General features: G+C 43.2%; 1 protein-coding gene across 1 annotated transcript; it reads left to right on the forward strand.

The window, feature by feature from the left end:
* The first annotated feature begins 250 nt into the window (after window positions 1–250).
* mrps5 (mitochondrial ribosomal protein S5) lies at window positions 251–27,391 on the forward strand. Its single transcript, XM_064325175.1, has 11 exons — window positions 251–681; window positions 3,736–3,885; window positions 7,941–8,196; window positions 12,754–12,851; window positions 15,869–15,903; window positions 23,221–23,311; window positions 24,474–24,520; window positions 24,630–24,687; window positions 25,971–26,033; window positions 26,205–26,341; window positions 26,428–27,391. Exons 1-11 carry the CDS (start codon window positions 633–635, stop codon window positions 26,650–26,652), a joined length of 1,209 nt encoding a protein of 402 aa, XP_064181245.1. The 5' UTR covers window positions 251–632; the 3' UTR covers window positions 26,653–27,391.
* The last annotated feature ends 216 nt before the right edge of the window (window positions 27,392–27,607 follow it).

A 27,607-nucleotide genomic window follows, 5' to 3' on the forward strand; every position in this document is an offset into this window, starting at 1 on the left:
TCTGGAATCACACATTGTTAATGCGTTGTGTGTGCGTTCTCACCTTTCACTTCATCAAGCTTTCCCTTCCACTTCTCCTTAAAACACCGTTTCTTTTTTAACCTTCCTCTTCAGTATTATCACTTGTCTTCCTATTTTTTCAGCAGCTTAATTTCTATACCTCAGGTTGAGGACACAACAATCAGGTTTACGAGATCACGTGACGTGTTCCGGACAACTCAGGTATACTCTAAGGTTTAAGCTCCTTTTAAACTCTGAACTGCAGCTAAACTAATAACAGAATAACAGCCCCTACAGGTGTGAATCGATTTGAACTTCTGCTATAAAATCCCAGAGAGTCTCCCTCCACGCTATGATCGAAGACAAGAGAAGATAATTAAAGCCAAGCAAAGCCATCACCCAATTCAGTTATGAAAAAAAGATTGACGTCCCACAAAGACTATTCTTGAAACAAAATTCGTGGAATCCGAAAGATTTATGTTTTTATTAAAACCATATCAGACACTATTAAAGTCAAAGTAATTCAACTGTAATAATAATCTTGAAAACACACTTAAAATCGAAATTTATTTTTGATCAGGCAGCTTGTAGGGTACTTAATTTGACATTGGGTCCTTCGGTCGACATTGAAGATGGCGGCGCCCATATGGATGTCTTCTGTCCTCCGGATAACTCTAAGAGGTGAATTAAATGTACTATACGTAATCTTGTGGTCCAAATAATAGATCGAATCAATGTATCAAATGTATGCGTGCACAAGATACTTTCCAGGCCCGCCTCAAATCGTCCAACTGTGCATTCAGTTTTTGCTGCAAGCTGCTTAGCTTGCTAGCACATGTCCTAGGTATTTAGGTTGCTGGCTAATTGTAACTACGTGGTCCTACTTATAAGACATCGTGTGAAGTTGACACTGTTTTGTGTGATTTAAACAGAGGTGGCTTAAATTTCTGTTTTACTTTATATATGTAGGCTAGCTGGACTTCGTCGAAGCACCAGATGTGCTAACATGTAAACCTCCTCAGACATTCCACATCAGTTGTTATTATTATTATTATTATTATTATTATTATTATTATTATTATTATCGTGTTACTTTAACCGTATGCTGATGTTCTGTCGATTTATCCTACCTTGTCGAAATGTCTTATCGGTAGCGCAGATTTATAGTCATAGCCATCAATCGTTCTTTGCTGACCTATCGGAAAATCCTGCATCAATTAAAATGTGATGCTGTCAAAAAAAATCGGTACCCTGGGCTATTTGTACTTTAGCGGAAAATGGTTGTAAGCTATATATGGTTATGGTTAACAATATTAACAATATGGTTGTTTTCATTAATCCCTCCAAGCACAGTCTCGAAAAAGTTTAGAGATTTCGTAGCCAAAGGTATTCTTTCCTCTCATCCGGGGGTGTCAAACTGAAAGCCAAGGGGGCCGCAGTGTCTGCGGGTTTTTGTGGTTTCCTTTCAATAAGCTGATCATTAAGGCCTTGCAAACAAGGTATGTGGATTCCTTAGCCAATCAATGATTTAAATGAACCACTGGTGCTGAGAACACGCCAAAAACAGCAGACACTACAACCCTCTAGGACTGTAGTTTAACATCTCCGTGATATAATCGCAAATATCTTGCATGACCGAAAGACAGCAGTGATGACTACTATGCAAACTTCTCTCTGTGAAGTAACAAAATGTATTTGTAGGTTTGCTTTGTTTTGTCGCGTTACGATTTTGCAAGCAGTGCCACAGTTTACAGATATTTAAATCATCAGAACAGTGCCTGTTTTCATTCTGCCCACAATATCTGCCTGTACCCGTAGCTATCGTAAAGATCATCCAGTCTCTCTCAAGCATGACTCCTACCATTATGTGAACCTTATCGGTCATTAGAAGGGTCTATGGGATGTGTTTGGTGCATTGATGGCACATTAAAGGGGTGCGTTTCGTTATGCGAGTCACGTCGTTGGACTCTTGTTGGTTTTTATCTGCATGTTTCTCTTCACTCACTTAAGTTTGCTTACAATTGATTTTCTTTTGGGAGGAGAGACAGCTCTCTTCTCAGCCATGCTGTTTTTTCTTCTGTATTGCTTTAGTACAGGGCTACCCAACCCATTTTCCTGAAGATATACCTCCCTGTATGTTTTCATTTAAACCCAAATTTTGCACACCTGATTCGACTAAATGACAGGTCAAGAAGATCTCTGGCTGTTAAAAGAGGTGTAGCCTACTTTGTTAAGGTTGGAGTGAAAACCTACAGTACATACAGTACGGTGGATTGCTTTAAGGTGTAGTGAAGCCACGGCAGAATGCTTGGGTGTAGTGAATACTCGTCAGCTGTAGTGCTCTTTGTGTGGGTGCAGTGTGCATTCATTAACTGTAGTGCCCTTTGTGTGGGATTAGTGCGCAGTCGTAGTCTGTAGTGCCCTTTGTGTGTGTGGGTGTAGTGTGCACTTGCTAGCTGTAGTGATCTTTGTGTGTGTGGTGCGCTCTCGTCAGCTGTAGTGCTGTTTGCCTGGGTTTTGTGCACACTTGTCTGCTGTGCTGCCCTTTGTGTGGGTGTAGGTGGCGCTGTATGGACTCCAGGCATAAGTGGCCATTCCAAATTTGAAAAAATATATAATAAAAATTTTAAATAAACTACTGCCTGGGATTTTCATTCACCTCTAAGGTAACAGTTCATGATGAATATTTCATTGCAATGCTAATATTCACTTTGACTGTGTAAGGAAAAAGGGGTGGGTGATTATGATTTCCATTTTGGCTCTAGGCAGGATTCCAGAACTCTCATTACCAGCACCCATGAGGCATCCCTCTGTAAAGGGCTTTCCTTTGACATTTCGATTGGACCCGGCAGTCTCCTGATGCCACATGTACTTTTGCTCCAGGCATTGAGGGTTACGAAGACCAAGAAATAAAAAATAAATAGATAAATAAGCTGGTTTTTGCAACAGCTTTTCCTGAGATTTAAAGGTACCGCTGTATTTCAGCTGTCTTGTTTTAGCTTGACTCAGATCAAAAATTCCTGCACCGACCCCTGAACTTAGATTTTTATGCTCAATAAAACTCGCCCCATGGTGGTTCTTTTATAACACTCTGCTTAAACCCTGTGAAGCGTAACCAGCCGAATCATAAAACATGGTGCCTTTTTAAAAATTTTGTTTTAAAGAAACCAAATAATTTGTTAATCGGTTTATCTAAATGGCTTTAGTCCTTTTTTAAATGATGAATGAATTGGTAAACGTTTGAAAGAACACTTCACAGAAAAGCTGCAGGCCTTTGCTGACGTTTGAAAAGAGCACGGAGCGTCAGATGGGTTCTGTGAGATGGCAACACAGTGCAGCTGCTTGGGGCGGCAGCTCTGATATTTAAAACCAGACAGTAAATGAATAATTACCCTCTGCCATGTGCCTCTCACAGCTGCACGTCCACCTCTGGCAGCGCAGTCAGTGGCAGCAAGATCCCTTAACCCTTAAAAGGTGTGAGATCACAACTATGTGATTAGGAGGTTCTTCACTGAACATTCCGATGCTGATGTCACAGTCACTAACGGTAATTGAAAGCAGTGGAGTTCTAGAACACTGACTTAGAATTTTTAAAAAGGATTCCAGAAAAAATCTACTCTTCTAAGGGTTGAACAGGTTTAGTGCTGCTCTCCCTCAGCCTGAAATGAGTTTTTGGGTTAATCTCTTCACTGTCTGCATGACATCTGCTGTAACTCTCGCTTGGTTCTCTTTCAGGTCCAGGCCTGGTTCTGGCAGGTGGGGGGCGCCATCTCTCTCACCTGTCCAGGCCCCTTGCGACCTCCTGGGCCCTTACCCCAAACGTGACCGCGACCACGACATTGTTCCCAACGCAGCAGGTCCGACACGGCAGCTTCTTCAACAAATGTAAGCTGGACCTGCCTGACGGGTCGCTCAGTCGTTCTCAGTGTCTCTGGAGTCTTGGTGCGACTGCAGATTCTATAGTACCGCCAGCTACTCCACTCCTGCATTCCTCGCCTCCTCTTGCCTTCCTAAATACAGGAGGTTCTGATTTGTGCAAGGATTTTCTGGTGCTATATTATGATGCGGAATGTCCTGCACCGCGGTTGCGTACTTGGCCATGCCCCTTAATTTTTATAAGATGCGTCAAATTGCAACCTTTCAGCTCCCAACAACAAGAGTAGGAAGCTTTTAAGGTGAAGAATATAGAGCCATGCATCTGGTATATAATCTGTGATTATATAGATAGCATATGAGTGCTATAAGTGAATGAGTGAATGAATCCCATGCTGTTTTATATTTTAATAGATCAGTTCGCCCTGCTTATGTGAGTCAGTCGTCACAGGGAACTACAACTCCCATTTTAGGAGTATGTCTGCTAAATGCGATGCATTAGTGTGCTCCTACATTTTTCACCTTAGGAGCATACAGGTATGTGGTCCTTAGAAAAAATCTTAACATAGAGCCCTGCCTGAGTGGTTCCAGAGTTTCATCCTGCCACTTTTTTTGAGCAAATTTATTTGCAGATTCAGCGACACAAAAATGAGCAGTTTTGATGTGTGAAGACTGCGATTGTGATACAAACAAAGCCTCTGTTTCTCTTTGCTAGACCGCGATAAGCTTCTCATTGTTTATCCTTCACCGTACTGTTGTGCAATTTGCAGTAGGTGAACGATTTATGGGCAATTATGAGAGTAACATTTGCAAGTGTATTTAAAAGGTCATGTTTTGCTGAAGAAAAATCACACTTCATTTACAAAGGCACCGGTGCTGCATCTAAACTGAGCTCACATTGAAATGCAAGTGTTTCTGAAATGTGAAGGAAAATTAGCTTAATCTTGCCATTTACATAAGGACACGGTTGTACTAAGTTACCTCTCTATATTAGTATTTTCTATATGAATAAAACCAAAAACACTAATGTAAAAAATAGAGTAAATGAATCTGAACAGTGGTAGTTAAATCCTACCGGCCAATTACTGATTAACCTCCTGTTCGACATTGTTGGATCTATGTACTGAATACGTTGCATGTTCCTGCATGGACAGAATAGCATGAAATAAATGTATCTGTCTGCAATAATACTTGTGTTTATTAATATGTAGTTTAGACTTGCAGCAGGATACAGACTCTTGCATCACACACACACACACACACACACACACACACACACACAAGAATAGTTCCATGAGAATAATTTTCACTTTCGCAATAACCTCCTCAGACCAAAGGTCACGGTTACTCATTTTGGACAGGTTTAATATTTCATGATTCGAAACCAAGTTTTACACAAAAACATATATAAACATAATTCAATAATAAACTGAAGCAATGCCTTTCATTTTAAAGGTTGTTTTTGAAAAGCGAGATTCAGTGGGATTCCTCTACTGCTGTGAGCGCGATGGGGGCGGAAAGAACCAGAGAGTAAATTTCATTTTTCACGGGCGATCAGAACGGTGGAGGCGGCGGCGGCGGCTTCCCAGGGCTTTCCCCCTGCCCGTGCCGTGATGTATGGCGCACAGACCGGCTCCATCTTAAAGCCATCTGCAGCCGTAGCTTCCTGCCAGGAAAAAAAAGAGAGGAAGTGGTAGGAGCTGGCGGGGGGAGAAGGGAACGGGAGGGTGGCTGATTTAGATTTTCTAGAGCATTAATCCTGCGGTGGCAGACGGCGCGTAATGAAATTAGTGATGTACGGCCCGCCGCCCCCCCCCCGGCAAATGAAACGGGCGAGGGGGGGGAGCCGAAATGGCCAGCTGTGTTCAGCTGCGTTCAGCTCTTTTGGGGTGGAAGGTGGAATTAACGCGGGCCTGAGAAATAAAGCCGTCCTGTTTGGGGTTCACGCAGCAGGGGGAGGAGACTCTGTATCCTGCTTCACTCCCAGCTGTCAATCACCGCATATTTGCAGTGTGTCTGATACAGAACAGGCGTGAGCTGTCCTACACAGATAATCTACCTACAATATATATACTGTACACAGACACACACACCTCTCGTGTACACACACACACACCTTTCTCTCTCACAGACACACACATCCAAGCACGCAAATATGTTCAGTCTTCTGAAAGGTACACAAGGCCCAGGTACATACGTAAAAGGAATGACGTCATCTTAATGGAGGAAAAAACTGAGTGTTCACCTCAGCTGGGAACCTGAGTGCAGAGAGGCTTTCTTCTGTATTATTTATGAAATTGTTAAGTCTGTTTCATATTTTTATTAAAATGCTGCCAGTGCTAACGTTAGCTGGCAAAGTTGTTTTGTCTGATTCCAAATTGTCATCGAAAGTTCTCTATTCAGTGTTTGAACAAGTATGCAGAATATCATCACTTAAAGCTGTTTTCTGGCAAAAAAGGCCAGCGATTTACCTAAAAGTCATAATTGTTGTGTAACTAGGACTGAATAATGTAATTAATCTTAGTCTATCTAGGGAACAAGGACAAGAGTCCTGAGGAAACTGCACCTCGTCTACATTCTTTTACAAGAAGCAAACAGCAGGTCAGTGGTCTTGGCTGATGAATAATTGGAACATCCAACCAAGCCACTCAGTAGATAATTGCTCTTAATTGCTCCTCTTTAGTTGTTAATTGCTTTCTTATGAATTCTTATGAAAAGTGATTTGGCAGCGTGTGGCATTAATGATGCTGGGGTACATTACACAGTGGAGTGGGGGTCCTAATTTGGGTCTATTGCTGCTTCTTCACTGGCTCATGTGGCTGAGAGCCCAGCTGTTAGTGTCCATTTTGGACCTCACTTGTGTTAATATGATCTTGCCTCCCCAAGACGACAGTCATAGTTGAGACATAAAAAATGTTCTAAGCTTCGGTTTTTCTTTTTTGAGAGCTGCAAAACTTTCCGTAAACGTGCGGGATTCAGTGCAGTTCGGATCTGTTTCCCATCAGGCCATGGGGTCACGTCTGAGGTGGCTTCTGGGCCAGCGATCCCCCCGGGGGGACGGCGGGTTTGGGCTGGGAGTGACATTGAGCCAAGCTCACGCTGCCTTATCGCCGAGGGGCCGTCATAAATTGGCCTCAATTAATTGGAGCCGTTGCCACATTACGTTATGTAATTGTGCTCCTGCTCGGCTGAATGAAAACGTAATTGCCTCCGACCCCTGTCTGCTCCTCCAGACGGCAGCATCCTGGCCAAACAAACCGATTACTCGAGTTAACTAAAGGCACTTGGTCGTGTGGATCTCTATGCTAGGTCTGGCAGGTTTTCTTGATAGGACCTTTTCTCCTTTGCTTGCTTGCCTGGTTAGACAAGCCTGAAAGAGAGTTTGAGAGGACCCACATCTTTCAGCTGTCTAATGAAGGCCTGTTTGTAAATACCCTGTGCGTAGCGTAGCATCAGTACAAACACAGATAGGCACATGCAGCGCACGTGTGTGTGTAATCCCAAAAACCTTTTTTTTATTCTGTTCATAAACACACACACACAGCTGATTGCATGACTGAAAAGACTGAGCAAATTCAAAGTGCCTAAATCACTGGAGGTTTAGTCTCTTTAATAAGTGAAATCACAATGAACTTTCCACCTACCTTTTAACATTACAGTATCCATTATGTATTTCACAATGCCTGTCACATGTAAATAGTTAATACAGTGTGTCACTGGATCTCCAGCGCAATGCTCGACCCAATACATGTATTGCATGTGTGTATATTTGAACAAACAGGGCAAAATGCTAAGACTTGGAATCAAGTGTTCACTGTACTGTCAGTAGAAATATATAAGCATTGCCTGGTTTAATTAAAATAACCCTTGGAACCCTTTCACAAAGAGAGAACTACATTCACACTACTTCTGAAATAATTTATTCTCTGTCAGAAAAGGTGACTATTCAAAGTTCAACCCCCAGCAAGGTGTTTCCACTTTGAACAGTATCCTGTCTTTCTCTCTTTCTTTCTCTCTATCTGTCTAATCTTTATTCTGTTTAATCCTGTGTTTTTTGGTAACCACAGTGACAGCGGACGAGCTGTGGAGGGGCGTTCTGGCTGAGACCGGTGCCGGTGCTCGGAAAGGCAGAGGGAAAAGGACGAAAAGGAAGGTGAAGAAAGACCTCAACAGAGGCCAGCGCTTTGGGGAAGGTATGCTGACCACCGACTCAACCCTAACCCCTGCCAACACTACCACACCTCAACTCAACATCAACCCAGCCACACGCCGAAACCACAGCTCCAACCCAATCACACCCCTAAACCTCAACCCCAACCCAACCACACCTTAAACCTCAACTCAACCCCAAACCAACCACACCCCTGAACCACAGCTCCAACCCAACAGCACCCTTAAACCTCAACTCAACCCCAACCCAACCACACCCCAAAACCACAGCTCCAACCCAACAGCAGCCTTAAAGGAGTACCATGGTGATTTTCACACTTTCTCGGTTTTATGTGCCATTTGCACAAGAGGCATTGAAGAAACACAATGAGCAAAGTATTAAATATGTCCGTTCTGTATTTTTGGAGAAATATGCGTTTTAAATTCATCGTCCTATTTTCAGCCGGTTTAGAAAGTTCTCATTTTTCTACGTCACGAATACAGTAACCACGCCCATTTCCACGCCCCGTAAAGAAATCTGACAGGACACACCGCCCTGCTGTTTTTGCGCCATTCCATCTATCTAGCACGGTAAGCAACCCCACTACTTTCTAATCTTGAGCATGATTGATTACTGTCTCACCAATGATAACGTATAACAACCCATTTACATTATCATTGCAATATATAGTTACATACGTTTTCTAAGTATACTTGTAGTTGTCATACATATTGGAAGGTTTTTATCATGATCTCCATGCCTTATAAGTTAGCTAACCTTAGCTAGCAAGCAAACTAACTTACTGTCATAGTTGACGTTGCCGGATTTATTGTTCGTTTATCAAACGCTAGCTATCTAGATAAACTAACGACATGGCTAAAATTACCAACGATTTTTAAAAAGCTGGCTGTTTGGATAACGTTAGCTAACTGTCTTTATCCACATTATATATCTAGCTAGCTAACGCAGCTAGCTAGATATATAATGTAGTTAGTTTAGCTAGCTAGCTCTCAATAGCTCGCTTTATTTTTAACAACTCGATTTATTTTTAGTTTATATAGCACTAACATTAACTAGTTAGCTAGCTAAAATGACCAATAATTAAATTACACATAGAATGTTATTTATTAAAGTTATCAAACAAACCAGAGTGTATTGTAACATTTATTTGGGGGTTTTCCAACCAAATAATGCAAAATATTCAGACATGGGAAAGTGGTTTAATTAATTTGCTATGATGTAATAAAAATATTTAAATCAATTACTGAAGTGGTATTCAGCTGCAGTCCTAGAATACCCCCTCATAGAATGTTTTTGTTCCAATCCAGAACTAACACTTGATTCAATGACACCATTCAGCTATCTTGATTAGTTGAAGCAGGTCACTTATCTCCATGTCTGTTACCTTCCAGGTTCTACTCTATATAATGTTACATTCAATCGAATTAACTTTTAAAATCAACCAGCAATTTATAGCTACCTCCGAGCTGATGTTCATTTATCCAGTGGGAGCATATTTGGTCCCTATATTGCGGAGTTTGGTTGAATTTGCATGAATTATTGCAATAACAAGATCGCGATTTCCTGAAGGGACTACATATTGGAGCATATACAGTGTCATTCAAAGTACTCGATTGCCTACTAAAAACAACGCTAATCTAATGATGTTTACTGTCGATTTACACGTTGAAGACACTTATGAAAACAATGGCGTGTTCGCAAATTCGAGGTGAGTTTTTATGTCAGTCAGATTGCTGTGATAGCTAATTCCAAATCGTTTGGGGACCCATGGATAACTCAAGACCCATAGTTTGCGCTGCTGGCTTACAGGCAAGACAATGCAAATATTTGACTAACGTTAGGTTCACTTAAATTAGAGTGCCTTTAGATTATTTCTGGTTATATTCATTTAGCTAGCTAGCTAACGTTAGCTAGATAGGAGGTTTGCTTTCATAAGGCAATGTTATCGATAACGTTAGCTTGCTAGTTTGCTTTTATGAGGACGTTATAGTTGCGCTTTTATCTTAACTTGGCTAGCTAGATAGCAAAAATTATAATTGGATATAAGTCTACATCCTTACCTCAGCTATCTATCGATACTTGATATACTACTAAGCTAGCTAGCTTGTGAAAATTCAGTCTCCCAAAGAGCGCGTATCATGGGGGTAGCTATGGTAACGGGGTACGGTCTGTCAATCATAGCTAACTGACAGTTCTCATTACCACGCCCAGACGGTTCGGGTGAATTTTTATAGTGGGAAATTTAGGCTTAGAAAAATACGTTTTAAAGTACATTTAAATGACTGAAGAATAAAAAAATTATGCACATTTGTTTTGTTGTTGCCTAAAGACAACTGGGAAGTGTCACGTTCAACCACCATGGTACTCCTTTAAACTTCAACTCGACATCAACCCATCCTGGTCTGGCTCCCAATTTAGTTTCAAGTTGATTTTGGGGTTTTATTATTTGTTTTTAAAGCTCTAACCCATGTTGCCACCTCTTTATACCTCTGACCTTCTGTGCCTTTTTTCTTCTTCAAAGTCACTCAGATCTTCTGGCCAGATGCTTTTGACATTCCCATAGGCTTGGTTAAAGCTAAAAGTTGATAAGATGAGATAAGATTAGACTTTTTTTAATCCCGAAGGAGATTGTCGTGCCAAGTTGCTCAGTCAATACGAAAGTTGCTCAATCAATACACAACAATGCCTCAAAAACAAAATACATGCCTTTGCTATTGCTGCTCCGAAGCTGTGGAATAGTTCATCTTTTTATATCAGGTCTGTCCACTCTGTTGATAAATCTCGTTGAAAGGCCATTTTTTCTTCTTGGCCTTTAAACCCAGTTTAGATCCTCTTCATCAGGGTGTATTTGTGAAATGTTTTGTTATTTCTTGCATCTGTTTCTATTTAATGAAGTTGTACAGCATGTTGGTCAATGACAGTTGTTTTTAAATGAAAAAATAAAGTTGACTTGACTTCAATATGGTGCATAATTCATGTTCAGTAAAGTGTAAACCGCTTTACAAATTGGCACAGATATATTGTTCAGTGAACAGTACTTGGAAATCAACAGTGTATTTATTGAGGAAATTAATTAAGAGGTGCAAAGGCTTTATTGATTTTAATAACTGCTGTTTTTAAAAGTGTTGCCATTGAGATTCAGGCTTTAGGCTATGTAGTTTTGCATCTGAATCGTCTGTGTAGTTACGCAAACCTTAACTTTTATTCCATACAGTTAACCTCCTATAAATAAAATGCTGGTGCACACAAACTGCATATTTATTGTAAAATGCTGGTTTTCTGATCGCGATGTGGTACACGGTGAATAGAACATCACTGTTTTTGACCTGAGCCTGGAGTCACAGGTAGTCACACATTTTTTAAGTAAGGATTAAGAGGTCGTCTGAGGTCTCATTTTCGTTGCGTAAACTCATGCATAACGATCCCTCTTTCCCTTCATCAATTTTTAATGAACGAGAGGCACAAGTCTCTGCTTTAGGAGAAAAAAAAAAACGAGCTGCTTTATTTTTTATTTATTTATTTATTTATTTTTTTGGAGGGGAAATGTTTGGTATTAATTTGGCCGACGCGATCCCATGTGGCCCTTTATCCAAAAAAAAAAAAAAAAAAATGGAGATTGCCTGCCAGTATCTGGGGGTTATTAATGTCATTCATAATGCGGGCTTCACTTTTAATTACTAACTGCTCATCTGTAGGCCGTTGGCAGCAGGAGGCCTTCAACTAGCGAGGGGGCCAACCGCCACTTTTGTAGGGAGTACATTAAAAGGCGTCGGACTTTAAAACCGTGCCAGGCGCCCCACCTGGGAATCAGATGAGCCAAGCGTTCCCTAATTGGGAGTTTCCTCTCTGCGAGCTTAACAGTTTTTATGCAAGTACTTGTTTTGTTTTTTTTTGTTCAGCCTTGAAAACTAGCACTGACATGCTCTGCTGCGTGACTGAAGAAAGCAGTGAAGTTCAGAGGAATAAACCTGCCCTCTTTTTTACGATTTGACCATATTTTCTGACAAATCGCATCAACTGGGTGAAGACAAGAGGTGCTCCAAACTGTGAGACGCAAGGAGGGAAGAGGCCGAGTGGGGAGAAGATGGTGTTGGTTTGGGGCCAGTGGCTAAGCTGCAGGTCCCTGGCTTCATCCACGAGGGGTTTTTTTTGGGCAGTGTGTACGCAGCAGGTCCCTGACTTGGTCCGTGAGTGTTTGTTTGGCCTGTGGCTGAGCTGCAGGTCCCTGCCTGGGGTCAGAAACAGCCCCTTTGCAAAGAGTGCCGCTGGCTGGTCTAGGGACTGCAGGGAGTCGTAATGTTTTAATGTTCCTGCTGAGAGGTGACCTGACCCCCTAACCCCGTGCTGCTCTCCCCTCCCCAGGGGTTTTCCTGCGCTGAAGTGTCTTAGACGGCCCATCTCCGTCATCTTTATAGGGCAATTCGTGGATTATTTATACCACATCTGCCGACGTTTAAAGTTGGTATATTTATAGATTATTACGTGATGCAGTTGGACATAACTCCATGAAAATATCAGAAATATGTGCTATATCTCTCTTGCTCTCTCTCTCTCTCTCCCTCTCTCCCCCCCTCCCTCCCTCTCTCTCACCCCTCTAGGCAGGCGGCTTCCTTGGCGGGCTGAACGTGCGTGCTGCAGAGGCGGTGCTAGGTTCTCCAGCGGACGCAGACAGCAGAGGGGGCGCGACATGACAGAGAGGGAGGATGAAGCTGCAAGAGGAAGATGAAGGTGAAGAGGGAGCGCGGGTGGACCGGAAACTCCTGGGGTGGCATCAGCCTGGGCCCCCCTGACCCGGGTCCTAACGGAGGTGAGAGCGCCTTCTGCTGGTGGATTGGTTTTTGAACGCTATGCTCTTGCATGGTCTTATTCACTGTTACTATTATACACCTTTAGCCCCTCCCCCTTGTTATACTCTCTTAGCTCTACCCTTTTCCTGTTATCCCCTTGAGCTCCGCCCCTTTTCCCTGTCATATCCCCTTAGCCCCACTCCTGCTTAAGACAGACATGAGCCCTTGATTCACCAAGATTCTTTGGAAAAGAAACAGTTTTCTGGCGTCTGTTTTAATATTCAGACTCAACAGATGTTGCGTCCATTATCTTCTCCCTCAGTTGCAAATTAAAATGTTAAAATTGCCTAAATAGCACTGACCTTCAAGAGAAAGGTGCCTGAAAATCTGCCTGAACAGATTCACAGGGTGTAGGTTTGGTTCCTTCCTGTGTTTCACACTCGATTTTACACCATCCTTGGCGCTCAACCGCTTGAATCACCTCGTCCACTAGGGGGCCTGCGGGCCTCTCTGACCAGTGCGCTGACGCGGCGGGGGACACAGAGGCTGCGAGTTTATATCGCGCTCCGATCACGCCACCGCCAAATAAACAATATAGTCAATAACTCCAAATCGGTGAACTTTATCTTTCTGACAGCATGAAACTTGGGCTTGGCGGCTTCGGCTCCCGCCTTCGAAAAAGCCAGATTCTTGCCGGAAAGAGTGAATCGATGCCTTTGTTTTCAGAGGGCAAATGTCACGTGGCGACAGATGGAGCCGGGAGATGGCCAGAGAAGCCAACTTAAATTGACTTTGACGGCGGGGGTCCGTGAACAAACATGCCATAAGCAAACGTGTTTATATGTTCGCTCGGATGCTGGGTTCGAGTCTAAGCAGAGAAGCTGACTAACCTTTCGCGTAAAAACATTCAGATATCCGCAAAATACCTTTTGATGTTTTACGGCCGTCTATTCTACAGCGCAGTGGATTGTAGAACATTCTAGCAAACTGGCGAAAAGTCAAAACACCGCGTCTTTGAGGCAGGGCTTCCCCAAATGAGGACCAGAGTTGCCTCCACCAGTCCTAGGGAAACACACCAGAATCCTCCAGAATGTTCATCAGTCTGGCCTCTTGTTATTTCTGTCCATAGACGGCTCGCATTTTCAGGCCTTCAAATCTACCAGCACAGCTTCGATCTCAGAGATGCACCACAGAGCTATTTAATGAGTGTGGCGTGTTTTGGAGTGTGTCTCTCTGTGCTGGGCCAATGGGTGATATGATTTTAAAGATGTTTTCACGTCATTGCAACTGTTGAGAATTTTGCCTTCTGCAGACTTCTTAATATTATTTTCTTTCTGCCTGAATTTTTGCACAGTACAACTTTTAAGCTAGTCATGCCATTCCAACTTTACAATATTTACCATGGCTCAGAGCCAGACATTGCTTGTATAAAGCTCTGTTTTGAGTGATCTGCCATTTCTCTACACCAGCCAATGGCTGAGATACTCAACACTTAATTTGGGTGCTTTTTTCTGGATGTTTGGAGGTGGTTATTAAAAGGCCCATTTGCTGACACTTTTTGATAGTCTACAAAACCCCATTAGGCCAGTTTAATCTAGTAACAGCTGAACAACTGCTGAAGCAACCGCACTAAAGTTCATTCATACTTTGCACTGTAGTTTTAATTCGCCCCCACGGCACATGAAAGCCAGCTTGGAGACTTGAATATTTGCAAACCCTCGGTGACACGTAGCATCTTTTTTTCGCAATGGCAAATCTGGTGCAGTTGCAGTCCAGCCTTAAAGCTCCACCTTGGGCTGTCTCCATGATGCATAGCTAGACAGCTGTGGATTGGCAGCAAAATTTAAACAGCGGTTCCTGATCTCCCCTGGCTGTTTCCACATCCTTAAGATAGGATGCTGTAAATCACGATCAAACCAAAGAATCACCCTCCCCCCACTCCCCCCTTAGGATAGGAACCTGCCAAAAATCGCCACATAAATCAAACAACCACACCGACTCCCCCCCCACCCCAACAACACCACCACCCCCTGGTAATCAGTCTCAAACTCATAGGTCATAGTTTTGCAGTAATGTCTATAAACTGAGGAAGCATTGCAGTAACCTAAAGGGAATCCACTGCCCCTAGTGGTAAATCAGTAAATGCAGATTGCAGCAGTGGGCAAAGAATAATTTATCGCTGAGGTAGTGGAAGTACCATGTGTAAATTGTGTTTCTGAGATTGCTATGTATGTTTATATACATAAATGCAATATATACATACTGACTGAACTTACTGCCTCGGTTTTTTGTATTTTAAGTGCTGTATTTTATACCATTATTTGTCAATTAATCAATTAATGTGAATTTTGTTAGTAGCCTAGAGTTAAACCATATATGCTTTCAGTATGCTTGTAGAATGCATTTAAATCACCAGTTTATTTAGTTGGCTAGTTCAGCTTTGACGGGCAGATCCAGTTGGTCCACTTTAAGGTGTGCATCACTGGCATTCTCAATTTAACCTGAGCAATTTAATCTTCACCACAGGGTTGCGTCATCTCCCACCGGGTTGAAAGGTGTTTCAGCTTATTAACTCCCCTGCTAGCCCTGAAAGTTAGATTTGTTTGATTACCAAAGTTTGCATCACCTTGATTTGTGCGTTGGGTGTTTGAAATGGGCTGATCTAAAAACTCACTCCTCCTGTGTACCAGTGAGAGAGTCATTCTTTTAATGAACGTGGTCATCTACAGCCTGCTACTTCAATTAGCTTTTGAAATAGGAAGGTGGTGATAGGAATATTAATACATTTCCAGCTTGTTTACTTTGTGTTCCATTCCTGGCAGGGTAGTGTGAATCGAGCACCTTGCTTCCACCGGTTATAACCTCCATTAGCTAATTAGCTCAATGCTCCAATGCTGGTTTAACTGTACAATAGACCGCAGTAAACATTTCAAAAAAAGGGCACAAGAACAGTAACTGGCATTCGTGAGCTTAGGTTGCACCTTGGTATTGCTATTGATGATGCTTTTTTTGTTTTTTTGCTTTTCTTTTTCTACAGAAACCTATGAAGACTTTGATTCTCGTGCGATAGAGGTAAGATTCCCCAGCGTCGGGAGAGGCCAGATGACATCGCTGGTCCCAGGGTTTTAAACAGGAGACTGTTGGTGTCTTTCCAGGCCTGTGGTTTCCTGGGAAACAGGGGCAGGGTTTTCCGTAAGGGGCCAGGGCTGTTTGTTCCTTCTGGGACACCGTGACCCGCCATGGACGTTTGAGGAGCCGCTAATGCTTGTAGCTTAGGGTTCAAAAGCAATGAGATCAGGAGCGTATCGGGCTGCTCTTTGGCTCATCTACCCAAGGCTACGCAAAGGGCTTTAAGTAGAAGACCGGTCTCACTACCAGAGTCTCGCATTGAGCTGCTGCTGCTGCTGTTGCTTCAGGAACTTACTGGCATTAAAGTCAGATATGAAACATACATGAACTTACTCTCATTACAGTCAGATATGTCAGGAACTTACTCACATGGTCACATACTGTATGAAACTTACAGGAACTTACTTGAATGCAGACACTTATGCAACATACAGGAACTTAATCGTGTACAGTCACATGTGAAGTATACAGAAACTTGCTGACAGTCACATCTGAAACATATAGTACAGGAACCTGCTAGCATACAGTCACATATGAAACATAAAGGACCTTGCATACATCAGGGTCTGAAACTAACTTTTAGTTAAACCAGCCACTATGTCCAGTGGATGAAAAACAAGACCAGGTCAAAACCTAGTATATGGCTGGACAGAACCAGCCGACCAATGGCGTAACTTCATCAGTCAGTCACTCAGTCACAGACATGCGCGGTGTAACTTCATCACTCACTCAGTCACTCAGTCACAGACACATTCGCGTTTATTGGGCTGGCCCCCCCTGTTGCATTCCAGCCAAAAAACGACCAAACACTTGGACATTTTATTTTAGTTAAAAAAAATGTTTTTTTTTTGTTTCATCGGCTCCAGCCTCCCACTAGCGCCAGAACAGAGAGCCGCTGACAAACCAGAGTCTTTTTATCTCTCCCGCCCAGAACACAGCCAGACTTGCAGTAGCTGAAGCGATGATGCCAGCTTTCCTAAAACTGAGGGGTCAGGAGGGTCTTTAAAAGGACTGTGGGGATGGCAATGCTTAAAAAATGGAAAGTGCCATTTTTGGACAAGCACTCCAAAAAGTCTCTTAAAAGTTTTGGCTCTTGTTTCTGATTAATAAATAGTTGAATGCGTATACGACTAACTGCTGCTTGGTATTTGGTGCTTAAACAGAACTTTATGACCTTTAGCGTTGTTTATAAACAGTGCTTTTTTTCAGTCCAGGTAGAACATCGCTTGATCTCAGGGCTTTGATGTAGCGACTTTATACGTTGTGTTCGATTTTGGTTCTCAGTTAGCAAAAGTGCAGACGATATCTGGTGGTGAATGTGCAGTTATTGCATTTGGCATTAAAGCAACGTCTGGCTTTCTGTGAATGCCACAGATCACCTTTGGCTGACCTGCCCGATCGTTACACCTCCATCGCTCCTCCTTTTTTTATCTACATATCTCTGCGCCTCCTTCTTTCGCAGACCTAAGTGACACGAACATGCAGAGCGCCGAGCATTGTGGGAAAGGTTTTTGTTCCGGCTGGGGGTCTGCTCAGTTTTTCCTGGCCCCGTGTCCGCTCAGGAGCTAATGCCCCAGCTGAGCTACGTCTGGCTGAACTTTGAGCTCAAAATCATATGGCGTGCCATATTTCAAAAACCCCTCTGATTGCGGATTCATTTCTGGTGCTCTGCGGATCGAGCTGAAGAAAATCTCCTGCTGCACTGGATTATGTAAAAATCGCTGGCATTTAGCCAAGGACCTTCCCGTCCGAAGTTGTGGCGCAAAAGTCCTTGAAGCAGTTTTAGTAGGCTTTTCCCTCTCCCTGTAAACCTGTGATTTACCGTGGCATTGCTCGCATTGGCATCCAAGATAAGTAATTAGCTAATTGGGTGTCACCTGGGTAATATAAGTGACTGCCAGTGTGTGTGCGTGCGTGCGTGCATGAGTGAGTGAGTGCGTGTGTGCGTGTGTACAAATAAAGCACAGCTCAATGGCAATGGCAATTTTTTTTTTTTTTAAGTAAATATTCATCCACACAGAATGCATTCCAGGACGGAACATGCACAGAACATTAAGCACATGCTTCACGCCATTTTTCCGATGTGGTTTATAGGATATGTGGTTCAGACTATACATGGTTTACACAAAAATATTTTTCATCCATCCATGTGAAAACACTGACAATGCCGTTTCCCCAAAAGATCTCCACTCTGGAGAGAGTCTTTGAAAAGCTCAGTTTTTGGTGTCCTAAAATGTGGTTTTTATGTGGATGGGAGGCAAAAAAAACGGAGGAAAAATGTTGCATTTTCATCTTTTGAGTTTTAGATTCCATTTCCGTAGCTGGAGAGCTGTCAGTCAAATCGGAGGATTTATCCAGGAACTCATGGCATTTTAATTAAGTAGGACATGGCTTCAGCTCTTTTAGACGTATGCTGATCTGAAGACACAATCTGAAGAATGACAAAAATGTGATGTTCTTTGTGTCACACACAGTTCACCAGGCTAATCAGCACCATCTTCATTCTCCGCTTTAAAAACATGCACAATGATTGTACTGTACTGTTAAATGTGCCGTTTCCTTTGATTATAAAGGCGCGCGCCGCGGCTGTCCCTGGTTTTAATGCATTTCCATTCAGAGGGATAATTTATCAGAGCGCGTGCATTGATCTGAGGGCGGAATGGAAGCTAGCGCTTATAGCATGAAACGCAGCCCTGCCCAAATGCTGTCCTGCTTTCTATTATTAAATATTGTACGTACATAATGAGTACAAATGGAAAAGAAACTGCCTGCAATACATTTCACAATGAATGTAAACAAAATCTGACATTGAGCAGTTCTTGTGTGATCATGTAAGAAATCTGTGTTATGCGTGTACTAAGACCACATGCGGTTTTGTCATATTTACTGCAATGGCTGCTTGTAATTACATGCGCTAATTTGGACTGAAGCACTGATAAACACAGCACCGTTCCCTGTGGTTGTAAGGGTGTTTCAGTCTCCCAAACCCATTCCCCCCCACCCCCTTCCCAATAATATGGTATGATGATGACAAAAATAATTTTATATGATAAACGTGGGGATATCTTGATGTGACTGGGATAAATTTATCAGTAAGGCTGGGTGTTTGTCACAGAAGTCGCAGGTGCCACAGATTCTGTGACTTTCCTTATTTTTTTCCATTTCCTCTGTTCTTAGTGCTTTCCATGAATTCACTGTCAACCTTAACGTAGCCTACAGCGTCACTTGTATAAGTCTACGCATTTTAACAATAGCCTATTGCCAGATGCTGGGAGAAACAATGTGTGACAATGTATCCAGATTCTGGAGTGCACTGACTACCCCCTCCCCCCTATAATCTGCGCACTTGATCGATACTGCTCTAACCCCCCCCCCCCCCAGAACATCAGGGAGGACAGGCAGGTAATGAATGTATGTGTGCGGCCCTGATTGCTGTTCCAGTCAATGGAAGTCCTTTCATCTCAAATAATTACAGTCCTCTTTATTGCATTCTCCCTGTGCTACTTTGTGTAGCTTAAGAGAACTATTGATGTAGCCTTCCCCCCCCCCCACCATTCCAGGTCTTAATAGCAGTGGGGGGAGGAGGCTGTGCGGTTGCCTAGCAACGAAGATGCTGTCAGGGCTTCCTGTACAGGCTCATGGTGTTGGTGACAGTGCGACAGCTCGTTGAAGACAGGAAATGGCACTCCACTTCGGGGTCTGATTTTAACTTGCCGGGTGCTGAAACTCCCAGGGTTCCGTTTCGCGTGGGTATTGTTTAGGCTCAAGGACGTTGACAGCACTGTGCTATTTGCATTCTGCAAGATCTTTTTTGGCCTATTTTGTTTTTTGGTTCCCTGGGCCTTTTTTTTTTCTAAAATCCTCTCGTGGAGAAAAAAAAAAAAAAACCCAAGTGGTACCTTCACACTGCTTTACACCCAATCACTGTGGAGATGATACTGAATGAGCTCAAGAAAAACCTGAGTACAAGAGCTCAATTCTGCACTTGTTATTTTAGAAGTGATGTTCATAATATATGCATTGCTGAAGGGTTTTTATCCACCCTAACTCTCTGCATGGCGGCTACGATGCATGTGTGAGTCCATGCCCATCTGTACCTTACATTCTGGGCTCTTATCTCAAGTAACTCGTTTTCAAATTGTGTTTTTGCTTCATGGTCTAGCGACTGCCAGGTTGTTGTGTAAAACGTTCAGCGTAAGATCAACTCTGATGCTTTCAAATTTAGCAGATGCTCTCCCATTCAGAGCGGTTTTGCACACCGTACATTATTCTGCATACCATCCATTTACGCAGCTGGATATTTACTGGAGCAGTTCAAGTTTAATGTCTTGCTCAAGGGTACAACAGCTGTGCCTGGAAATAAAGCCTGCAACCCTGGAGTTACAAGACCAGTTCCCTACCCACTACACTACACTATCACCTGATACTGTACTAGAGGGCACATGGTCCCTGCTGGACTCATATGAATTTTGGCTGGTTAACAGAGGCAAAAAAAAAAAAAAAAAAATTTTCTTCACGAAACACTATTTTAGGTGATAAAACGAACCCGCCAACCTGAAAAGGTGCAACATTTGTGTTGCTTAATGTGTGTTTTGTGGACTTGTTTCAGTCATAGTACAAGTAAAGGACAAAATGTGACCGAATGGAAAATGGCGATAGTGTGGATGGTAAATGGTGGTGCAGACAGAAAGGCCTCGTCTGACATTCTCTCCCAACGTTTAGATTGATGGGCGAGGGGCATCCCGGCTGCACCGCGTCGATAGTTTAATTTTTCCGTTCCGCACAAAAGCTTTCCGTGAGCGTCTACATATTTGTCACGTAGTGTCAGCCTTTTTTTATTAGTGAAAATAAATAGTCTTTCTTCTTTTCTGTTTAATGTACGCCGTCGCAATCATTCAGTCTGTGGAAGTGCAGCGTCTCCAGCGAAATGGTTATCTCTGCTCGCTCAAGAGTGCTTGATGATTGAGAACAAGCCATTCAGCCCATCTAGGCTCCACGTGGTCTCAACTCCAGATAATTTCTCCCTCTCTCTAAGGCCTCTGAAAACCGTTTGAGTGGTGTGTTTAAAAGCTCGGCCCCTGGAGGTTTTTCTGAGTTATCTCTCAACCAGCGCAACCATAGCATCAACCAGGTCAAGCTCGTAGTACTGTAAGGTTATGAGCAGCCTGGTCAGGCTCATAGTACTGTAAGGTTATGAGCAGCCTGGTCAGGCTCATAGTACTGTAAGGTTATGAGCAGCCTGGTCAGGCTCATAGTACCATAAGGTTATGAGCAGCCTGGTCAGACACATAGTACCGTAAGGTTATGAGCAGCCTGGTCAGGCTCATAGTACCATAAGGTTATGAGCAGCCTGGTCAGGCTCATAGTACCATAAGGTTATGAGCAGCCTGGTCAGGCTCATAGTACCGTAAGGTTATGAGCAGCCTGGTCAGGCTCTTAGTACCAATAAAGTTATGAGCAGCTTGTTCAGGCTCATAGTACCATAAGGTTATGAGCAGCTTGGTCAGGCTCTTAGTACCATAAGGTTATGAGCAGCCTGGTCAGGTTCATAGTACCATAAGGTTATGAGCAGCCTGGTCAGGCTCTTTGTACCAATAAGGTTGTGAGCAGCCTGACCAGGCTCATAGTACCCTACGGTTACACGCCTGACAAGTGAGGCTTGGCAAATCTTCATAACTGCTTCAAATACATTTCCCTGTTTCAAAACATGGCGTTTACTTTTAGAATGTGTTTTACTCTGGAAACATCACCTGGAGCAGATCATACAAGCTCCGCTTCTCCGGAAAGCTGCCAGGACTGTTTGCTCATGGTCCAGTGTGGCGCTCAAAAGACTCGATTTGGCTGATCGCAGTCCTCCGCGAATCAATATTCTCCTCTCTCGGCTCTGTTTGAAGAGAGATCTAAAAAAAAAAAAGAAAAAATTGTAATCCGCTGGATTACAGCCCTCCAGGGTTGATATTGAGCCACCGTGCTACAGAAAAAGCTTATTGCCTATATTTATATATTCTTGTAGCCATACTTTCCTGGATCAATAAGGCCCAGTCTTTCTGTGTCGTTTTTCACAGCCTAAAAGCTAACGAGAGTGAGTATTGACCCAGGAACCTTGAATAGTAGAGTTTGGGAGTTGAACGTGTGAATTCCTTCAGGTGAAGGAAGAGGTCAAATTCTGGAAGAGGTCAAATTCTGTAACTACAGCCGTGACGTGGGGAGCAGACCCTCACCCCTCCCCCCCCCCCCCATCCCCTGCACATTTTATTTCATTTTCATATTGTGTTGTTGCTGCCATTTTAGCCTTTTCTCAGTTTAAATTTAGCTGTAGATGAACTGTGATTAAATCAGAGGCAGATCTTGTGTGTGAGCCTTTATGCAGATGTGTATACATACGAATGTTACTTAGCAAAGCTGGCTGTAGTTGTGAAAAATATGCTTCAGTTACCATCTGGGAAGAAAAGGCCATAACTTTCAATTAAGAAGAGAGAGCAGTGAATTACATCTAGGAGGAGGTGTTCCTGGTGTCACATATTGAAAAGGATGCGTGTTAGAAATGAAATGTTGTTATAAAAATAACCTGTAATTTGTGGTGGTCGTACAAATAAAATGTTGCCACTGAAATGCTCAACTATGGCCGCCCCTACTAACAGCAGACAGTTGTTGTTGTTATCTGCCCATAACAGGCAGCCGCTGTGCTAAGTGTCCTAGACTCAGGTGGTGCTGTTGAGCTCTTGCACGGTTTTCGATGATGTCCCTTAAGGTCACTCTGTTGTTCTGGTCATCGTTAGCAACGAGCTATCGTGCTAACAGCTACCAAGCAAACTTGTCGCGACACCTCAGACATTGCGTTGTCAAGAGGTCCGAGACTAAAATAAATCGTGTGTGAGTTTATACTTATCAAGGCTCTTGCCACACTGAAGACAGCACTTTGTGGTGTTATTTTAAAGCGGTTTGTGTGGTCGTGATCAGAACACCCTTGTTCTAGCTTCGAGTTTTGATTTCTGACACACAACTAGAGCTGACTGAGCTGGTTTTTACACCGTTCCACCTGATGAGTGATTAAAGTCTTGGTCTGATCTGTGAGAAGGCTGAGACATGACTGCCACCTGCAGGCCAGAAGGAGGATTGCTTTTGTTATGAAATAATTTCAAAAGCAGCAGAGTTGGGGTGCAGTTGAGGTGCATTATTAATAATAATAATAATAATAATAATAATAATGAATTGCGTTTATACACCTTTCACCCTATGTTTCTTGCTTGCTTCCTCTAGGTGAAGAATGTCTTCAACATGACAGCCAAAGAAGGTCGAAAGAGGGTGGTTAGCTGCCTGGTTGCCGTGGGAAACGGCAACGGGGCCGCAGGTAGGTGACAATGGACCATGGAACGGGGGAAGTGTTCACCAAAATGTGTTGTCAGTAAATTAATTTATCTGGGATAAACTACTGGCAAAATGCTCAAGATGGCAGATATAATCCCTGCCAAAAAAAAAAAGGTGAGCGACCCAGTATTGCATATGAAACACTTGCACATATTTCAGCTGTGTGTGTGTGTGAGAAATACTCCCATATCTTGGCAACCACCATCCCAGCTTAGGGTGGCACAGGGGTGAACTTTTGTTTAGATGCTTCTCAAAGACTTTGAAATGTGCACCTTGTTTAAAAATAAATTGGAATATTCCTGTTGGATGCAGAAGTGTTTTCCCCCCTCCGCCCTGTTCAATTTGGCTGATTAACTGCAAATGCATATTTCATAAACAGTACCTGAGAAATACTGCCCCCTGGTTGCAGCCCCAAAATGAGCACCTTCTGGATTTCCCCTCTGTTATTATGAAAATTATTTATGAGTTTTAAAAGAAAAAGATTAATGTCATCAATTTCGTATTTGTCATTTTGGTTGAGCTGTGCACTCGAGAGATTATTCTCAGTTTTGAAAAAAAAGGCATCACTGCTTTGCGCACACATGCTAGGATTTTCTCACATTGAGAAAAGGTTTTAAAAAAACAACAGTCTTGAGTGCTTTTTAGTTTTTATATTTTTTTTTTTTGTTGGTTGTTGCAACAACATGGCTTGGCAGCATTTGATATCAGAGGTGCGGTAAATGTATTGTGAAGTTTGACTGAATAAAGATTATTAATCTGTGCTGCACCAGCACGTTTAAGATCGGTGTGTCAGTCAATAGTCGTGGAAGGCCAAAAGATTTTTGAGCACTCAAGGGCTTAATTTTTAGACACTGCAGCCCTCCAGGACTGGAGTTAAACCTGCAGACACTGCAGCCCTCCAGGACTGGAGTTAAACCTGCAGACACTGCGGCCCTCCAGGACTGGAGTTAAACCTGCAGACACTGCGGCCCTCCAGGACTAGAGTTAAACCTGCAGGCACTGCGCCCTCCAGGACTGGAGTTAAACCTGCAGGCCCTGCGGCTCTCCAGGACCAGAGTTTGAAACGCCCAATTTATATAAGGGACTTGCACAAACACATGGAAATGTTTATATTATGGCTGAAATATTTACCATTTCTTCCACAGGTTTCGCTGTGGGAAAAGCCGCAGATCGGACAACAGCCTTGAGAAAAGTAAAGTGAATTTCTAATTTCTGCACATCTATTATCTCCTGTTTCTGAAGTGCATGCAAATATTAACTTTAGATGTTTTTTTTTTTTTTTTTTTTTTTGTTTTTTTCAGGCGAAGAACAGGGCTGTGCACTACCTGTACTTCATTGAAAGATACAACAGCCACACCAGTAAGTGGAAGGAGACTGCGATTTGTGTGCATTATCTTGATCAAAGTAGTTTACATCTTTTGGCACCAGGAGGCGCTCTCTGAGTGGTTAGCAGTTTACTGTTGAACAAGCCCTAATGTTCTTGTCATTCTGGTTTGAGCTTTTAGTAAACTTAATGCTTCGATTGCCATTCATGGTAAAGGAGAAGGAACGCTTATCTCCAAATTGTCCAGAGTGCAATCAAAAATCCCTGTTCAATAAAATAAATATTCAGTAAAAATCATAATTTTTAAGGTTTCCAGTTACCCATCATATCCCAGTAATGTAAGGGTGTAGCGCAAATAGGCGATATTACTGATGTAAACATGTCATTGTAGCACGGAAGTCAGAATCATAAAAAGTACCTCACATTTCCTTAAGAGAATGCCAGCAAAACATGACGGTATCAACTGGGATATCTTGCTTTGAAATGTAGTCTGTCATAAGCTCCGCCCACTTCACAGCTGGGCCAATGAGAATCATCCATTAGCGATACTAACAGCATATTGCCCAATAGGGTGTTAGGGTTTGTAGTCCTGTAACTCGGAAGTGACTTAGCGTTTTTGAGCCACGAGTTCCCTTGGCAGATTTCCAGTGCGTTTTTTGCCCCGTAGGGATTTTGATTTCTGCGGGCTCCTGTGGGAGTCCTCGCTTAAGGCGGTCTGTGGGATGGGCAGTCGGTGGTGGTTACTCCGGTTTAAAGCTCTGCTTTGCCAGGCTAACCGCCATGACATGGTTCTTCACCGCAGTGGTGGGTGTGGTTGCCTCACCTTTAGCTCCACTCTTACCTTGTCATTTGCTGGCTGGGAGGTTGAGAGCTGGTAGATATTATCCGAGCGAGAGTTAACGGCTAGCTCAGTGGCTGTTGCTAACGTTAGCGCAGCGGCGGTGGTGGCTGCAGTGTGCGGTGCCAGAAGCCCTGTTTTCCCAAGTACTGCCGTTGGCTTGAGCTGAAGCTTGGGCTAACATCCAAAAGAGAATCTTTGTCTTTCTGACCCACTTACATGTTTTGAAGCAATATCCACTGACCATTTTACAATGGTGTATAGCTATCTGTATGAAACAAGCACAAACACTGATCTCTCCCCCCCTCAATAAAAGTGTCTACTCCAAAGGCAAAGATTTGCATCATGCATTTCCAAAATCTGGCTGCAGGTGAATGGAAATGAAGGCAAGCTTGAGTCCTCTATCCTGTTACTTTGGGGATCTTATTGAGCATCTCCTGATTGTCATTGTTTATTTTCTTTCTTTTTTTTTGTTCTTAGTTTACCATGATATCAACTCAACCTTTAAGAGGACAACCCTGCGAATGAAGAAACAAAATAAAGGTAAAAGACCAATGAGGATTCTGGTTTCAGATGAACCATTAAGGAGTCTTGTTCCAGATTAACTAACGAGGAGTCTGGTTCCAGACTGACTGGGTTCTTAGAGATCATTGGAGAGGTAGCATCCTGCAGAGATCCCAGTTTTCACTGGGCTTGGTGTGTTCTCCATTTCAGGCTACGGCCTGCACTGCCACCGGGCCATCATCACCATCTGCAAACTGATTGGCATCGAGGACATGTATGCCAAAGTGTCTGGCTCCACCAACCTGCTCAACATTACCAGAGCGCTGTTCCAGGGGCTGGCCAATCAGGTGAGTTGTTGTTGTTGTTATTACCATTAATGTATTGAGACAGGGACCGATGGGTGGTGAAGTGGAGCGTCTTTCTCCACCTGCAGGAGACGCACAGCGACCTGGCGGAGAAGCAGAAGCTGCACGTCGTGGAGTTCCAGTCGGAGCGGGGGCCCCTCCCCCTGGTGGTGGCCTCCCCCTCGAGCGCTGTCCGCAAAACCCCCGAGCCCGAGGACGAGATCCCCGACACCAAGCTGGACTGGGGCGAGGTGCGGGCCGCCCAGGGCATGAAGCGCTCCGTCTGGGCCAACGTCAAGAGGACGGTCTGGTGAAGAGCGCCCCCCACTCTCCTGTAGAGCCACAACCCCCGCTGGCCCGAAACAGAACCAAATGCACCCGAGCCCAGCTATGAACCTTAAACAGAACCACATCAGCCCAGCGACAGCTCTGACCCCATATCAGCCCAGTGCCAGTTCAGACCCTAAACAGAACCACATCAGCCCATTGACAGCACTGACCCTGAACAGAACCACGTCACCCCCAGGCCTGTAGTTGTAAGCTACGGCTGAAAGTCTGAACAAGTGGGGACCCATGCTCATTAACAAGATTAAAGCAGAATTATTGAAATGTTAAAAATCACCCCTCCAGTAGAGCTGTGTATTCTATGTTAAACTCTCAAAGTGTACTACAGTTACACGATCTATTAATAATTGAATATCTTTAAGGAAAGGAAAGGCTAATGGTGTGCTTGTGTGTGAGAGAGGGAGAGAGAGAGAGCGAGAGAGAGAGCGCATGCACGTGTCTGCGTGTTTGTTTGTATCCAGAGCAGTTGATGTTTGGTCAGTGTTTAGGGTAAATTGGCACCATGGTTATGGTTGGAATTTCTGTTTTGAATCCAGCAAGCTAACAAATTAGGTCTCTAATCCTGATGTAAAATGGCTGGTTGTAAATACTGTATTTGTGGAAATCTTAGACACTGGCCAGGTGACCTTATGGTTTGAGTGACATCATTTTGTTTGGTCTCTTCACATTGAGGAATGTTGGATTAAAGTGTTAAAGTGGAAAAAAAAAACAATGGATCTCTTGTGTCGTGCTTTCTTAGGTATGCATGGGGAATATTTGTTTTATGTTTATACAGCGTAAGGGGCATGAGATGGTGCACTTCCCCTATCTAAAACACAAAGCTAAACTTTGAATCAATGTAGCTAGAGAAATCACTGGACTTAAGTGAGTTCGTTTTCAAGTTGCTGCTGGAGCTGTAAGCGTTAGCTTAATGTTTTTAGTAGC

Source organism: Anguilla rostrata, chromosome 2 (assembly GCF_018555375.3).
Source record: "Anguilla rostrata isolate EN2019 chromosome 2, ASM1855537v3, whole genome shotgun sequence".
NCBI lineage: Eukaryota > Metazoa > Chordata > Actinopteri > Anguilliformes > Anguillidae > Anguilla > Anguilla rostrata.

What these genes read in the sequence shown, in the direction of transcription:
- mrps5 (XM_064325175.1), top strand. Translation starts at nt 633, where the DNA reads ATGGCGGCGCCCATATGGATGTCTTCTGTCCTCCGGATAACTCTAAGA. An exon ending in AACCTCAACCCCAACCCAAC is followed by an intron (nt 8,197 to 12,753) that starts CACACCTTAAAC and finishes GGGAGGATGAAG; the next exon opens with CTGCAAGAGGAAGATGAAGG. An exon ending in AAACGGCAACGGGGCCGCAG is followed by an intron (nt 23,312 to 24,473) that starts GTAGGTGACAAT and finishes TTTCTTCCACAG; the next exon opens with GTTTCGCTGTGGGAAAAGCC.